The 17,726-nt window shown below is 34.0% G+C and overlaps 1 protein-coding gene across 1 annotated transcript; it reads right to left on the bottom strand.

Moving 5' to 3' along the window:
• Positions 1–244: 244 nt before the first annotated feature.
• Positions 245–17,169, bottom strand: LOC145215489 (tyrosine-protein kinase CSK-like). The gene is made up of 13 exons (XM_080084193.1): positions 17,021–17,169; positions 16,651–16,731; positions 15,700–15,801; positions 14,323–14,405; positions 14,094–14,112; positions 13,474–13,511; positions 12,764–12,983; positions 12,258–12,360; positions 9,575–9,743; positions 8,832–9,005; positions 7,468–7,663; positions 6,240–6,326; positions 245–2,181 (listed from the first exon to the last, which is right to left on the bottom strand). Exons 1-13 carry the CDS (start codon positions 17,030–17,032, stop codon positions 2,011–2,013), a joined length of 1,455 nt encoding a protein of 484 aa, XP_079940319.1. The 5' UTR covers positions 17,033–17,169; the 3' UTR covers positions 245–2,010.
• Positions 17,170–17,726: the final 557 nt, after the last annotated feature.

The raw sequence follows: 17,726 nt of genomic DNA, 5'->3' as shown, positions 1-17,726 counted from the left end.
CGTTTTGGCCAACATTAGAAAAATTAACTGCGATTTCTTAACCGTTTTTGGTATTGCAATCAGCTTCCTTTGGAAAACTAAACTAAATTTGGTCTTCGGTGTTCAAGTCTTCCTGTACATGTTTGCTGCTAAGTAATGTTGTATCAAATTCTGACATTTACGTTCTAATTTCTTTAATTTAGCCTAGGCTACCCTGTTTGTCAGCCAATTTTTTTAGCAAACGAATTCTGACCAAATGCATAAATACCTAGAAGAGAGCTGCTGTTATTACCATTGCCAGACATTTTCACTACGACGATACAAAAAAGAGAGAGGGCAAAAATACGCGAGATGCGATAATGATAAGAATAGATCATACATGAACGAATATGCGCGAGAAAAAATCGAGAAAAGAAGCGATTAAATACAATGACGGGATTGTCGATTGGTTATTCAGTGGCTATTTGGTGGATGACGATAAGTAGATGATAAGCTATGCACGACAAGCACTTAATCATAGTTTTGTTACGCGACTTTTATGGAAATGCGGGCTTTGTATGTATTGATAAACAATTGGGCTTATCCAAGCGAAAACTATTGTTTGGTAAATTCTTCATTTGTAGTCGTATTGTGTTCGAATTTACCCAGGATCACAAATAAATGTTTGATTTTTTCTTGTTTTTTTTAAACAAAATATGGCTAGCTAAAAGTTGGCAATATTTCAAAAACAATTGACATTTTTTATCTGAATGCCAGTGCTAAGATTGCAGACAGTATTGTCCATAAATTCTACTCGCAAATCTATATGCCCACAAACACAGTTACGAAAATAAAGAAATTGGTATAGAACTATAATAGTGGGCTGTAACAGCTTATGGAACATAAAAATGGAGAATTACCAAATATTTAAGACACTATTGCCCTTTTAAAGACGGAAAATACGCGAAACCAATAGCATTTAGCACGCACGTCAATAAATGATAATGTTTAGTGCTGGCATTGCATTCACACATCATATGGTAATTAGGTTGAAAGTTTCGTCAATGTGTTCGGTCACCTGACTGTCAGTGACGCACAAAGCTCACTTGATGACGTAATAATTAGGTGAGGCGAAAAATCGAATAAGGGCAGAATCGGAAAGAATGATTGACAAGAATTGCAAATTACCGATCTATGGCGACATCTAGCGACAATACGAAACCAACCAACCATTTCAGGACAGTTGATGATGCATTCGGCGTGTCAAAATAAATATTCTAAATATCGTCCATCAAAATACACGCCGTATCAAATTTTTTTTTACCTAAATTCCAGCATCTGTAATTGTTGACGATAGAATTGGTAATAAAGAAAGAGCGCATAGAAAAAGACTAATACACGATCACGGCGCAAGTTACGCAAGACTATTCGATGCAGAATAACGGTCAGGCCCAGCCTATAAGACCAATATACAATAAATGTCCTCTGAAAAGCTGCAGGTATTGCATCAGCGGGTGAAACTTCAACATGACAGGTGGCTGCGTGGACGTACATTCACAAAAATACAAGCAGCACGACCCCATTGTATACAACTGATATCTAATCTACGCACGGCAAAGCTAAATCATCCTTGATAAGGAAAGCCAATATTTAACGAAAAGTGGTTTTTAAGATTGATTATAGCACATGAAAGGCAAAAAATGGGAATTAGATTCGTTATAGGTCTTGTCTAAAAGATTTTATAATTACAAGCATATCTGCTAAAAAACTTGTATTATGTGAATACATATAGGTATTATTTTCATTAGGATATTTTGTAAATTCACCTATTCACACAATCCAAGCTCTTTGGCAGCTATGTTTTGGTTTTAACTGCTTGCACGTACGCGACTTTGTCAAAATAATCTCAAAATTTCATTTTTCAGCGATATAACATAAAAAAGAGCGCCGCGTTTCAAAATTCAACCCAAGTTCTAAGCGCTGAAACTGTCACAAACCGGCCACGCAAGGGCGCCAGAGGACAGTGGGGATAGTGACGTCATCACGAGTTGATCACGTGAGTTTCATGCTCTGCAACTGTTTGTTGATTTGAGCGAAGGTCGGACGGTCGTTGGGGTCTTTGGACCAACACTTAAGCATCAGGCCGTACACGGATTGCTCACAACGTTCGGGACAGTCCATGCGGTAACCGGCCATCACTTTGTTAAGGATGTCCTTCAGTGGCTGTGAAGAATAAATGAAAATGCCATTTGTTAAAAAATCTGCATAACTTTAAAGATGTCTTTCACTGGCTGTTAAAAACAAACAATTTTGGAAATCGATTGTAAAAATTGCAGCCTGTTTTTTAGGCTGATTAATAGGAAAATAACGTTTGATTCAAAATCTGCGTAATAATAAGGATGTCTTTTAATGGCTGTGAAAAAAAAAAAATTTCTGGACTCGATTGTAAAAAAGATGCAGTACGTATTTTTTTAAATTCGGGATTGGTTGAAAGTTTTTAAAATTGTACCTACAATCGCTGCCAGTTCCGATTTTGACCAAATTTTAGTACGTTCTGGTATTTTGTAAATTTATTACCGTTCAATTGCAACGTCATGTAACTGTTACGTCAACAAGCACTGACGTAAGCAGGGCGTTTTCGGTTTAAAAATATACACAAAACCGGGGTTTACGATGGCAATGACAGAAGCCAAAAACACTTTCATTTTTATGAATATCACAAATACTCAAATATTCATACACTGTATACGTGCATAGAAATAGGTGTGACCGGTTTTGTGTATTGTTATGATTATGCACAGCTTTTTACTTCGGTACATTTTTGCAATATTGCATTAACTTTTCTATTCACAGTGGCCCCAATTCATATTTTTTTGCAAAATGCGACTAATAGCGCATGTTTAAGAGCAAATGCGTTTTATTTTCTAAACGCATTAACATAAACATCACATTTAGGTGACAAATAATTTGCTTTTAAAAAATTTCGAGTTTTTAATCCCTGTAAAGTGCAAGAAAAAACATTAACTTGTAGAGCAGCGATCAATACAGTTGTTACTGTGTGGCAAGTAAAAAACGAATGCAAAGGTGCCTTTTTGTGCACGGATTTAGTGAACATATGCGGACCCTTAAACTTCATGATGAGAATTTCGAAAAATTTTGTATTTCGGCAGTTTTAGTAGGAGCAGAGAAACGGTAAATTCGTCGGTTTTCGGTGTTTTATGCCAGACTAAATCAATCAAGGTTGTTTAAGCTGCCGTTTTGCGCCTACAAGACTAAACATTGATTTCTGAATCGATATATACGAGCGCTGTAATAAACCTTGTTTTCGTAGTGGAAGAAATAAAATATAAACGAATAAAATTTATTTCCAGTGGCACGTTATTTCTTTTTCTCAACCATTTCTATAAACAGGCAAATGAAATTTTTGATTGAAAAACGAAACATGAAACCGAAACGTGTGACAGATTTTTGGACAATTAGAGTTATTTTTAAAACTATTGAAAAGCAACACACTAGCTCACCTAACAACTTGCTTTTATATTTATTATACAACGTAACAATCAACAAAATATGAAACTCTTTGATCATGTACAAAAGCCAAAATTGTAATTCAGGCCAGGCTTTTTGGGTGGGTCATGCTTCGGGATTTAAGTTTCAACCAAAAGGGTTTGGTTCGGGCCTGACTTTACACTGGCCCTTTTTACCGCATTTTCACCGCATTTTCACTACTTTCCGGCCTGAGTTTCTTTAAAAAGTGTCAGGTTTCGGACTTGGACTTTCGGTTTCGGGCCCATTTTTAGACGCGTTTACAAATCTCAAATAGCGAACAACTGCAAATTCGGTGCAAGTTTTTAAATACGACTGATACAGAATTTTTTTTTGTACTTTAAAATAATACCTAAATAGTTTTGCAACGGGCCAATTTTAACCCGTTTGAACATACGAAATACGAGAAAAGTTGTAAAAACATTACAAGTTTTGTGTGGCTATATTATAATCCACTTATATAAACAGCAAAATTATCCTAAAAACCGTTGAATAGTACGTAGATCAGTGGTTCTCAGCCAAGATTTAAATCGGACACACTTGAGTGTTCACATAAGTTTTCTAAGTTGAGCAAAATTTCGATTGGGTATTTTACATCAGGGCCCTACTAAAAAAAATGGGCGCAAATTTTACCATCAAAAGTTGCAAAGCAGAAACACGAGAGAATAGAGATTGAAAAACAATGATGTAGACGTATTAGTTAGTTATAAACCTTGTATTTACACTTTGTACTGGTAACTTGTTTGGTGGTCTTTGAAACTGTGTTGTAAAAACCTAGCAACAAGTGCTTATGTGTTGTCAGACAGGCTAAAGTTGCGACTTAGCTTTATTACGACATTATTTAGTGCGCAACTCAATCTGAATTTGTTTAAACATAATTGAGTAATATTTGTTTAGCTTTTCATGTGTCCGATAATAATGCTCATATTTCATAACAAACTTATTTATTATCAAAAAAATAATCAACAAAAATGCAATTTTGAAAGTACTGGTTGATTTCAATATCACACTAGCTTTGGACGAGAAAGGATGACAATTTATGTGATTTTGAAAGCAGGTCACTGTTTTTAATATATTGGACCACCTGGACAAAACCAAAACTAGAAGGGTGGCTTAGCACATATTGCCCTTGCACATACACTATGATCTATTTTAAAACATAAATATATTTCCTATGCTTATTTTGTATTGGGTCCCATATTAGCCATCGTCTTTTATAACCTTGGTTGTTTCTGCAGGCAAAAACTCATGGGTCCCCACACACGCAAAGTTGAAAATAATGCAATTCAATAGATAACAATGAGTAAGTTTGGTATTGTGAAGACAAACACAGTGATTGGTACTGTGCATATCTAAATATGCTATATGGAGTAAAAACTATTTAAATTAAAAAACTCATTTTAGGGGGCTAGTAGGATAACTAATTGAGGTTCAACACACACAAACTTAAAAGTAGGAAACCACAATGACTCAATCAATAGTACTGCAAAATTTCAGTCCAATCTGCCAACGTTTAACATTTCAACCACTAGAGGTGTTTTGAGCAACAACCATTAATGTTTCTGACGTCAAAGGGCTGTTAACAACCCCCGAACTGCAATGGCGCAATAACGATAATTGGCATACTTTACAAGCTATCCAAATTTTAGCCAATTCTGACATCGTTTACAAACTCACCCCTTTTAGGGGGATAGCGGGGTAAATACTAGGGTTATCCAGACAAACAAAGTGGGTTGCACATCTACATAACTATATCTACCATCTGTATAAGTTTCAGCCACATCCATCAAGCATTTGATGGCAAAACGAGTCAGACAAACTTCGGGGGGAAAAAAACATTTTAGGGGGCTAGCAGGGTAAATACTGGGGTTATCAACAAAAACAAAGTGGGATGCACATCTACATAACTACATCTACCATCTGTGTAAATTTCAGCCGAATCCATCAAACATTTGATAGAAAAAAGAGTCGGAAAAACTTCGGGGGAAAACACCTATTTTAGGGGGCTAGCAAGATAAATACTGGGGTTATCAACAAAAACAAAGTGGGATGCACATCTGCATAACTACATCTACCATCTGTGTAAATTTCATCCAAATCCATCAAGGATTTGATGGAAAAACGAGTCGGACAAACTTTGGGTAGAAGAAAAAAAACAAAACATTTTGAGTAAAATCAATATGTGTCCCCTTCAGGGAAGGACCCATAATTACTACAACTCGTGAATAGAACAAGTCATTTGCAGTGCACTGTAACGGCTTTTGTCGGTAATCAAACAAGTTAAACTGTTAGGTTCGGTTGATCTTTTATTGCTTTTGGAGCAGAACACCGGTTTCCCTTTGTATTCTTTCTTACTGTCTAGCTCAGTGGTTCTCAACCTTTTATTCACCGTGGCCCCTAAAAGTTGCTTCTGGGCCTCGTGGCCCCCAATAAGTAATTTCGTAAGACCTATGGCCCCCTACTAAAAATGTATGTAGCAAACTCAACTAAATTGTAAAGTCCATGATCTATCTGGATATTTTTTTTGCTAAAAATAAACCTCAATATGGACAAATAGTGTGGAAATAGTCGATTAAATTAGGAAATTAAATCATTTGCACATTCATTACATAAGAAAATGGCTCACTGCTTTTTGGTGGGTATTTATAGTAAGCCTACACCCTTGGGTCCTATAGTTGAGAACCACTGGTCTAGCTTTTTCAGCCTCCTGAAAACGTTTAGGAAAGTAAACTTACAACTTTGGGGTAAGGAACTCGTCCAAACGACCACATCTCCCATAAAGTGATGCCGTAACTCCACACGTCAGATTTATTGGTGAATTTCTGCGAAACAAAAATGAAAGGTTTTAATGGATAATTTCCACCAGCATTTTTCACTAGGGCAAAGCATGTGTTGTATGTACCAGAGTTGTAAACGGGCCTAAAATTGGAGCCCGAAACCCGGCTCGAACCCGATTCGTTTCAAGAAGCCCGTTTAGGCCCGAAAGTTTGATTGACGGGCCTAAACAATGAAGCCTAAGAAAGACAAAGACAACAAACACAATAGAAAAATGGTCCTGAACAAGGTGTTTTAGGTTTGACATTAGGTCAAGTCCAGCAACTGGCTACTTAGCTAGTTAAATTTATTCGAAAAAAATCACTGACACAGAGTGTAAAGTCAGGCCAAAATCAAGCCCATTTTTTGAAGAAACCTAAGCCCCACCTAGCCCGAGAGGTCCGACCTGACTTACAACTCTGGTAACTTATATATATAAGTTCTGATATTGAAGAAAAACATAGCCTGCAATGGGATTTGAACCCACGACGATAAGAGTCTATCTACCGCTGAAGTTTGATCAACTGAACTAGACGGGCTTACTGGCAAAGCCATCCCAAGGTATTCAACAAATAACACATAAACACTGTAATTCACCCAAAATAGTGTAATGGTTAAGCTATAGTAAGCTGTTTTAACTAGAGATGTACCGAATATTCGGTTTGCCGAATTTATTCGGCCGAATCGGCCGATTTCACAAAGATTCGGTTTCGGCCGAATAATTTGTTGCGATTCGGCCGAAAACGAATCTTTTACGAACACAAATTTCAGGCGTTAAACATGTCTTTCATGCTTAGTACCAACGAAAATCGCGACAATTATCATATTTTTTACCACATTATCGTTTTTTTCCACTGCTGACAAAAAATCCGTAATTCATTGTCAGGTTGGCAATCATGCTTGAAGCAATGTTAAACCCTACAGAACTAAAATAAGTACGAAACACAACCATTCTGCACTAATAGCTTGGTACATAAAATGTTTTCATGCCAAACACGTTGGGTACGACTTCGCGTGACGTCACAAAGATTCGGCTGATTCGGCCGAATTTATTCGGCAAAAGTGCCGAATATTCGGTTTCGGCCGAATCGAAATTTCGCCGATTAGGTACATCACTAGTTTTAACCATTCAATTATTTGGCAACTTACACTTTCTTTCAGTGCTTCAGGAGCTGTCCATTTGACTGGAAATTTTCCACCTTGTTGGTTAAAAGATTCATCTCGAGCTAATCCAAAATCTGAGACCTTAGCGGTGCCATCTTCCGAGATAAGGATGTTTCGAGCCGCCAGATCACGATGCACCAGTTTTTTTTGCTCCACATATTCCATACCTGAGGCAATGTCTCTGCAAAATTGGCCATGTAAAGTTAACATTCTAAAACAAACAATATATATAATTCTTAAACCAGAAAGGTGGCGTTTTTAATATACTTACATTTTATATATTCTATATCCTATTTACCAATTTACTATACACATTATTTAATCTACACATATGATTGTTTTTGCAAACAAAAGCGAATGGGTCCCCACATGCGTGTTTGTGCGGATTTACGGTAAACAAATGTTATGGTTATTTTTATATTCGTAAGGACAAATTATTAAAAAGCATTAACCTAACTTTAAAAAAGTTGTGTCCTCATTTTTATTGCATTTTTATTGTCATGTAATTACAAATTTACAGTTTAATTCTGTTTCTGTTTGACACAATAAACAATTTCATGTCCCATAGTAACATCATCTTGATACATAAAAAAAGAAGTAAACATTATTTTCATATAATTTGAAGAATATCTTAAATAGTTGGGGAAACACTATAAAGCTTTTTATGTCATCAGGAAACAGCTTCATAACACTACATAGGTTACTTGAAAGGCACAGTCAACCTTACTTTTATACTAAGATAAATAGGCACAGGAAGGTGAAGGGTAGTTTATCTACCTTTTTTGGTAGCAAGTGTCTACGTGCACAAGTTTATTAAACACATTCTGCATGTTAGGTATTATCCCTGTAATACATTTTACCTATGTATTATGCTACCAGTAAATTTAAAATCTGGACAAAATACAGACTTCAATAATCTTGGTGACTTCAATTAAAAGTGAAAGTTTATTTAGTGTGTTTATTATCCCATTAATTTGGCTGAGCAAGTCAATATTGGCATGTCACGTTGGCACATACTATTGTTTACCTATCCAATGTCACTATTGAGTTTCAGGTAAAGACAGAAAAGAACCAGTTCCAATTTAGTAAATTAATAACTTTATACATTAAATGTCCTTGCGGAGAAACGAGCTTCCCAAACTGTCCACACTTAATTTATTTTACTTTCTTGTTAAAAAGGCATAACATTCTGTTTTAAAGTTGATTATTAACAACAGTTGAAATCAGTGTTAAGGTTAAGGTCTTATTGAAAATAACCTTAAAATGATAACCTTAATTTTTTTCAAATATCTGGTTAAACTAGAATGGTTAAATCTACAAAAATGCACTGTCATGGTAAATCTGCTTACTTGGCAAACTTGAGAAGATCAGCACTGGAGACCATCGAACGACCTCTGGATCTCAAATACTCCAGCAATGCACCTTTAGTCATAAATTCCAACACAACGTAGATTGGGTCATTAGACAACGCTTCCGGTATCACAACTCCAAGAAGTTGAATTAGGTTTTTGTGGTTTAAAGATCTAAAGATGAAATGGAAATACTTCAGGACCGACAATCATAATGTGGTCACCACTAGATGTCTAAATCGTGTTTTCTGTATATATGTTTAAAATGTACAAAGTAGAGTTAAAAACTTTGTATTTTAAGTGCAAATTTTTTGTCATTTTAACAGTATGGAACATTTGAAGCAAGTTAGCTTTGGAGCGCTATATATGAATCCATCATAAGTTTAATGGTGAAAATAAAGGCATGAGCATTTGCTGAAACATTTAAACAATAAACCATGTCGCTTTTTAGCTCCATTTGGACCTTTTTAGCTCCTTTTTAGCTCCATTTTTTTCCTTAATTAAAGTAGTTTTATTTGAGAGGTTTTTACAAAATGCGTAGGTTAAAAACTGAAAACCCTAAAATTTTAATTATTTGACAAGAATCTGGACAAAACAAACTAAGCATTTTCTTGTGACTAACTTTTATGTGAAATAGTTTCTTGACAAACAATATACTAGACTCTAGAGTCTGTGTTCACGTACACAAGAGCGAAAATTGTCAGCAGAAAAATTTTCATACACAGATGCCACAAATTTCTTACGTCATAACTGATGCCTCGGCAAGAAAAGACTGAGCCGCTTTTGATCTGTCCTTCACTGATTTCACTGCCACTTTTTGATCTCGAAACGTTCCCTCATAAACATCACCAAAATCACCTTTGCCGAGAATTGCACCAAGTTTGAGGTCCTTGAAATTAATTGTCCATCCAGCTGCAAAAATTACAGTTTTATTTATTTTGGTGCTGTCATTCGTAAAGGAATAGCAGTGTATAGAATACAATAAATAAAACAGGTACATATTAAAAATGTCCCTAAGTTTCTGTTTGCCAAATATATTATGCCAAATTAGTGATTTTTAAGAAGATTTAGTTTTGACTGTATAATATGTAGAGTACTGTCCTAAACGGAATCTTTTTTGGCACAGTTTGTAGCATTAAACATGTATTTTACGCCTAAATCTGTACAACAAAATCTTTAACATTTTGTCCATTCCAGACAAAAGATTGGTAGAGCAACAGGCATGAAAATAAAACCCATGAAAAGTTAGATAGTAATGCAGTGCAGCCATCATGTTGTATATACCACTGTTTTGCCTGAAAACAAACCTTAATTTGGCTGGTTCAGTGGATCACTAATTAAAATCCACATTAAAAATTGTAAAATTAAACAGCAAAAGAGTCAGTTTTATCACAAATACAACAAGCAACAAGCAAAACTTCCATAAAGGTTGCATAAAATGTACTTGTTCTACAATTTAAACATTCAACATGTTAAGCTTTTCCAATTGCAATATTGTTCTTAGTAAAGCTGACTTTCCAGTCCATGAGGCATGTTCTTATGTTTTCGAGCTATTTAAAAGTCTTTAATCTCCTAAACCTAGAATATTTTTGTAATTTGCCACAAAACCTATGCTTATGCACGGATAGTTGACCGATCATTTGGCCGGTTGAACCACTTCAGGAAACTATTGAATATGACTTGGCCACATAAAATTGTGGAATTATGACACAAAATGTCAATTTCTGATAGTTCAAATCAAAGTTGAGTTGTGGCTTGCATCACAAATTTATCACATTTCAAAGATAGACATTAATAAAAGTTACTCATAATTATTTTTACATATGCAAACCATAACTTAGTACTTACAACTTAAACCAGGGATGTTATTCTATTAAACTGTACAATCAATGCAATGGTCCAGTTCTATTTACATAAATCTTTGTGTCTACAGCAGGGGTTGGTAACGACAAGGCCGCAACCCAGTGCCGATCCATGAGGAGTTCGTTACCGGGCTGTATACTTTTTCAGGTTAAATGCTTTAAAATATTTTGCTGGGCATAAACTAATTTTAGCAATTTTATTGGAAAATATTTGTAGTGGATTAAAGGCAGGTCCGTGATTAAATTTTAGGTTCAAAACCAGTCTGCAGTGCAAAAAATCTCTTGGTCTCTACAGGAAAAGTTTTGTGATTAGCAAGTTTAAAGTGTGTATATTTTGTACATGTTAATTCCCAAATAAAGTCTACTGTTTCAAAAAGATTTCAACAAATTTTGTAAGAAACGCTAAATGACTAAACTGCCACTCTAGTAAGCAGGGTGCTAAATCACCAAACCGGTGATATGTGATTCATTTACAGACGTCAAGCCATACTGTAATCAGAATCAACATCCCAATATGCAAACATACACATGTACCAAAAGCACAAAATTGTTAATATTGCCAATTGACTTTTTTTGGTATGTTTTCTTAATAAAAATCTCTTGTTAATTTGGGAGCTGAGATGGTAAAAAAACAATTGCTTTTTTGAAATGATATTTAACAGTAAGAATAGAGAAATCACAATCAGCCAGCAATAATTATTTGGTCACACAGACACTAGTCATGCTGTGTCGCAAAAAATCTTACACAACACAGCTGTCTGGCTAAAGTTTCCTCGTTATAACATTTGGCTTTTCTTAGAACGCCCCAAATATGCAAATATGGTACATGCAAAGCTCCAAATGGTGGGTAAGTGAAAATTGTAAAGTGACTGTTAAGAAATGCCAGCAATTTGGCAGAAACATTGAAAAGTATGTTATACTTATGTTGGGTATGATTGGAGCTATGCATAACAACAAATATATACATGCAAAAATGATATTTTAGATTTATGCTTGACTTTGTTTAGGTTAATCAACATCTTATGATCAAAACCCTCAACACACCAGACAACTTTAAAAAAAAAACAGTTTCGAAAAAGTTAGTAGATGTTACATTTATGTATCTTAAGTCTTTACCTTAAGAAAGTTAAAGGGTCATTTGAAATGAAAGCATGACTGCAGCAAAAAAAACAGCTTGTTTGACAAACCATTAAACAACCTAGACAGTGTCAATATTGAAGGTTTGGCACAAGTTGATATCCAAAGTATAATAGTATCACAACTTAAAAGGGTCTGCTGTAACATTAAAGAGATTTGAAGTAGAAAAGTACAAAAAGTGGCAGCACCATTTTAACTCAGTACAGTGTATTGCAAAATTGTAGTGACCTTTGGTACAGATATAAATAATTAAAGAAAATCCTGGTACCAAACATGTCAATGATCATCATTTAATTAATACCAGCTTCGTGCATTATTCACAAAGATCGGAATGAACCTTTTTAGATCAACACCATGCTAAAGTATATAAGGAAAGAATATTTATGCACATTTAATGCAAATAGTTTTAAGGGAAAGTTGGTTTTACCTTTTTTAAAGTCATCTGTGTCCACTGAAAATTCAAGGCCTCCTTTTTTCTGGAGCGGTTTTCGTAGTTTGCACACTAAACCATCTGCATCATGCTCATAATGCTGAAACAGATTCATAAAGGTCGATCACTTATAACTAAAAATGCTATAAAATGACTTGTCACCAGATGCATTGGGGAGACCGTCATATGTAAAAATGTTGTGCACAGTTTGTAGCTTATTTGTTAAGAAATTGATTGTCAATTTAAACATCTAATTAAAATATAAAATTAGGAGGCAAAACTTGTATAAACTTATATGTATAAATACTACTAAATAAGTTGAAATTAGTAAAAAAAACTATAATGTGTACCTGTATTTTATGTTAAAAACAAGAAATGGAAATGTTGAAATTAATTTAGTTTCATATTTACACCCTCACAAAGATGGAGGAACAATTTCCACACACCAGATTTTTTGATATTTTTTCCACCTTAGGATTTCATAGTGCATCTAAATAACTTACCTCAACTAATTTAGTGAGATTTTCAAAGTATTCTTCGTCGTCTATGGTCAGTTTATTGTCCTTGTATATAATCCTATAATGTTCAACATCTGTGCTGTACGCTACACACAATGTGTAGTCTCCCGGGTAATTTGTCGATTCTCGGACAAGAAAAAGTCCATTGATACGAGGTTGAAGCAGTTGTTCGGCTTGTTGGCGAGTGATTTTACCATGAAACCATCTGAAAAACACAATTGCAAAATAGATAAGTAATCTGCAGTCAGTACACACTGTTTCTACCTATTTGGTCTTATAAGTGCAGCTGGTTACAAGACATTGGCTGCATAGGTAGTGCGGTCGCATTTTATTTTATCAAAAAAATGCATAATGCAAGTTTAACCATTGGACATGATTTATTTGACTCATAGTACAGCAATGGTTTGTATTTTAAAAGGTTGAAAAACATAAAAATATACACAAGTTTTAAAAAGCAGAAAAAACATTTCAAAAGGTGTTCAAAATTTAATACTGTTCAACATTTAAACTATGTCATATTTTATTTTGCAATTTTATTCAAAGTCACGTTGTGAACATCGTACATGGCTTCATCAAATTTTAATGTGTGTCATTTTAATTCTCAATGTCATGTTTCAACTACAACAAGGCTTGCAAAAAGTGACACCTTAAGATGTGTGTTACACAAGGAAGGCAAAAATAGAACTGGTACTTACGGCATAGCAGTAAGCTTGACTTCCTGATGTTGTGGCATCTATAAAAAAGGGTCATGAGGAAATAGCAAGGCAGAGAAGTAGGTAGTAACACACTACACTATGTTTCAACTTAAGCAAAAATTCCAAGTAACTATATTTTTAGTGATGCATTGTTATGACAATTAACACATTTTGTACAGCTGGTTAGGACTTTGAAACACTATAAATACAGATCTTCATTAGTTAAATGATGAAAATAACGACCCAAATAGATGTAAAAAAACAACATGCTTTGTTTTTTAAATGTTTTAGCAAATGCTCATGCCATAATCAGTGATATAAAGGCTAGGACTGTTGTGGTATAATTGTCAAAGTGGTACATGTTACACCAAACCTTTCTTAAATACATAAACTAGAGGGTAAAATATTCAAATTTTTGAACCTGTTTGGTATTAATTCTAAAATTAAACACATTTCATCAAAAAGGAACTCTTATTAATAGTGATTTTTTGTTGTGTTTAGAAAAAGTGCTTATAACACAGTCACAAAATAATATATATATTTTGTGATTCCTTTCCCAAATTACATGGCTATATTTCTAATCACTACAAATGAGGATTTTTGGACTTAACAGTACTTACATTGTTAGTGTTGTCAGATCTGTAAAACAATAAGCAACATATGAGATGATTCTATAAACCTAGTTTGAAAAGTGCTTTAAAAGTAGAAAATATTCAACAAAAATTTTGCCCACTTACAATGAACATAAAAAATTTGGAAACATTTATAATGTTTAACATACTTAATAATATTACTGTATGTAAAGCCATAGATACTCATAAAAGTAAATAAACAGTGCTCTATGCTTACTTTTTTATTAGGTAGTTTGCTGGGACCATTCCCTTATCACCAACCAAGTTTTTGGCCTGGTACCAGTTTGGGTCGCGTGTCGTCTGTCACAGAAAACGAACACAACTTTTTAATACAGATTCATTTTTGACAAAAGTAGTAGACTGCTAGCAAAAAATACACATGTTGAAAATATATATTCATATAACTTAACAAGGAAAAGTTAGCTGCAATATATCACATGACTATCTAATATTAGGGTCCATTTTTGAGTCATGAAGTAAAATATGACTGTAAAAAGGTTATTTCTTGCCAAGTTTGAAGACCAAAATATTTAAGCACAAATAGTCCTGAAGAGCAAATGTTTTAAACTTTATAAATCTATTGTTATAAAGTTAAAGTCCAAATGTCAATTTATGCTTAAATGAAAAATGAAATCAAGAATACAACCAGATCATCATGTTATATGTGCACATATATGAATGTATACATATGGGGAAAAAGTTCAACCAACAATTTTTGAATAAACAGTCAACAACAATGCCTTTCCTGAAAGACAACCTATTCACTACTAAATAAAGCATCATTTATAGTCTATTTAAATCACCATTTACCAACCAATTAACTTCAGAAACCAAAACAGAAAACTTATAAAGTTAACTATACGTCAACATATTCAGCACATCAAATTTGCGTACTAGCATTCCAAAAGGCAAGATAAATTATCTAGTACTACTTCCTCTGGTGTATAGGTAACAGTTACTGAACAATACTTTGATGCTGACTGATCAGTAGACACCCACTAAGCTCGATAAAACATCATATATGCAGCCTTTATGAGGGGGTAGATGGTAACACACTGAGTCACAATTGCAGACGTTGTCCTATGCATTTGTGGATGCGTAAACACATCGTTTTTATGCTTGTTAGGAAATGCATAGCTTTGCTAGAATGGTGTTGCTTTCATTAAACTACTTTCAGTATGGTTCTTTTCTTTTTGGAGTACAGTGCATGCGAAGCACAATGCAAATATTTGAGTCCAATAAACTGGTTTAGTCCATTGTTATGTACATTGGGATTTTTTTAACACTGGCGATAGAGATGTCAAAAAGTCATATAAGGTCAAAAATTACTTTCTGTTTAGGTCGAAATTTGTTTAAGTCCAAAACATGTATTTAATGTGTGATACATTAGAACTTTAGGTATGCGCTTTGTTATTTAGTTTTAACTAAACACAGAGTACAGCAAATTGAAATTTTTCCCATATTAGGTTTTCTATTCTGAATTGCAAAAAAAATCTATTCTGAATTGCAAATGACAAAAAAATGTCCAACAGGTTATCCATTTAACAAATTGTCCCCCCTTCTAGTGGAAAAGTATATATATTTGAGTACACACCTGTGTGATGGTAACAATTTCTCCCTTCTTAAATTTTAAATCTCCCTTGTTTCCGCCGGTGAAATCAAAAGCTCCTTCACATACCGTGCCTGGTGGATGCGACTGAATGCAAAAATGTGATTACGATTAGAAACCACATTAAATCATATGGTCAGTGTTGTAGAGTCAGATGCAAATGTCTGACTCGGACTCCCAATCAATGTAGGTTAAACTGACTCTGACTCCAGCCATTTTATTGCCGATTTTTTTAAAACTGGATAATGAGTGTTGCCAAAAATATCATGACTCTTGACTTACTTAAAAAAACTCCTACCTTACCTTAAAAGGTGTGATTAAACGGATCCCACAATAGGTTTTATAACTAATGATCACAACTTTATTTAGAAAGCTTTCTAGTTACTAATCTTTGCATGTAATAAATTGCCATATCTTTCAACTGATGAAATACTACACTGTGTACTGATAAGGCTTTTGCCATTAAGTAGAATGCAAGAAGCCAGAACTGTCTGTATTACATTTAAATGCATAAAAGTGTGTGACTTTAAAGAGTTTTATTAACAGACACAACATGTAGTTTTAGCAATGTTAATGGATTATATAGTAAGATTACAACAGGAATGAGACAAATAAAAAATAGTCTTTCATCTTGTGTCTAAAACCATTTGAAATACAATCTTACTACTTTGGGTGTTTTAAAAAAATTATGTACTGTTAAATCAAAAACTTTTGTGTTTGTGAGTAAAATTGCAGAATGAAGCAAACAGCATTTTGCAAAAAAATAAAATATCACCAACAGTATTTTAAGTGAACTAGATGCTGCATGGAAAACATAAAAAATTATGACACAAAATTGCAGCCATTTAATTGCACATTAATAAATGTGTTTACTGTTTTGCAAGTAAAAGTCTATCACTTTTTTCTAATGATAAAAACAATAAATTCGAAACTTACAGGAGCCTGAACATTATGATTTTCATAATTTGGCGACTTGCTTCTTTGGTCTGGACCAAGGTCAATCAATCTCCCAGTGGGCTAAAAAGATTGCATTTTGCCACGATAATTAAACGAAAACAGCCGGTTGGTAAGATTTTTGCCAGGATGTCAAAATTTTGCACCCAAAATAAGTGTTCAGGCAAAAAAGATTTCATTGAATTTTTTTCCTTTTGTTTGATTTTAAAACTAATATGTACCAGAAAATAAAAAAAATTGGCAAAACTCCAAGCCACTTTCAACAAAATTATTGCAAACTGAAAATAAGCCAAAACGAAAACAGCAGTTTATAATAAAGAAGGTTTACAAATTATGAATACATGCAGCTCACCACTTTTGCCATGATTAAAAATGATGAACTCCAACTTCTAATTTACTTCATTCCGAATAGACACAAAAACGTTACAGGTAAATATATTATGATAACAGGCAATTACTTTATGTGTGATTCTGCAAAGAAAACCATTAACGTCAAATCATAATATAACTTGGCCATAGGTTTGGTGAAAGACTATTATAAACTCCAGTTGTGCAAACAGAATTAATGAAACATCTAAATATTAAAGAATATATTTTCTTTTTGAGATCATGCGAAACTACAAGAACTTGTTTGCAAACAGAAGAGTACGCCACAAAATGATAACACTGTCAATATTATAGTGATTGTTTATTTTTGATCTGAAATTGGACATCGTAATATTTTTTAGGCAAGGAAGAATGCATCGGTCAATATTAAATAATTCCACTTTTTACTCTGCAATTGTACGATACAAACATAAAAGCAAACAAATTTGTGTGCAACATGGCAGATGGCAGTCGCCTAAAATGTTTATATACTCGTTTAAACTGCTTAAAATTGCACACATCTTTCAGATCATAACAAAACGTTTGCAGCTGAATACTGAACAACTAAACTTCTTAAATACAATACACACATTCTAATAGCATTTCCCCAAGTTAACTTAAACTTAAAACAAACACAGACCAAGTAAAAACATAAAATGTTTCGGATGAACGTCTTCATTTCTTCAACAAAT

This window comes from Phallusia mammillata, chromosome 2 (genome assembly GCF_965637545.1).
Source record: "Phallusia mammillata chromosome 2, kaPhaMamm4.hap1.1, whole genome shotgun sequence".
NCBI lineage: Eukaryota > Metazoa > Chordata > Ascidiacea > Phlebobranchia > Ascidiidae > Phallusia > Phallusia mammillata.
This window is presented reverse-complemented; position numbering and strand designations above follow the sequence as displayed.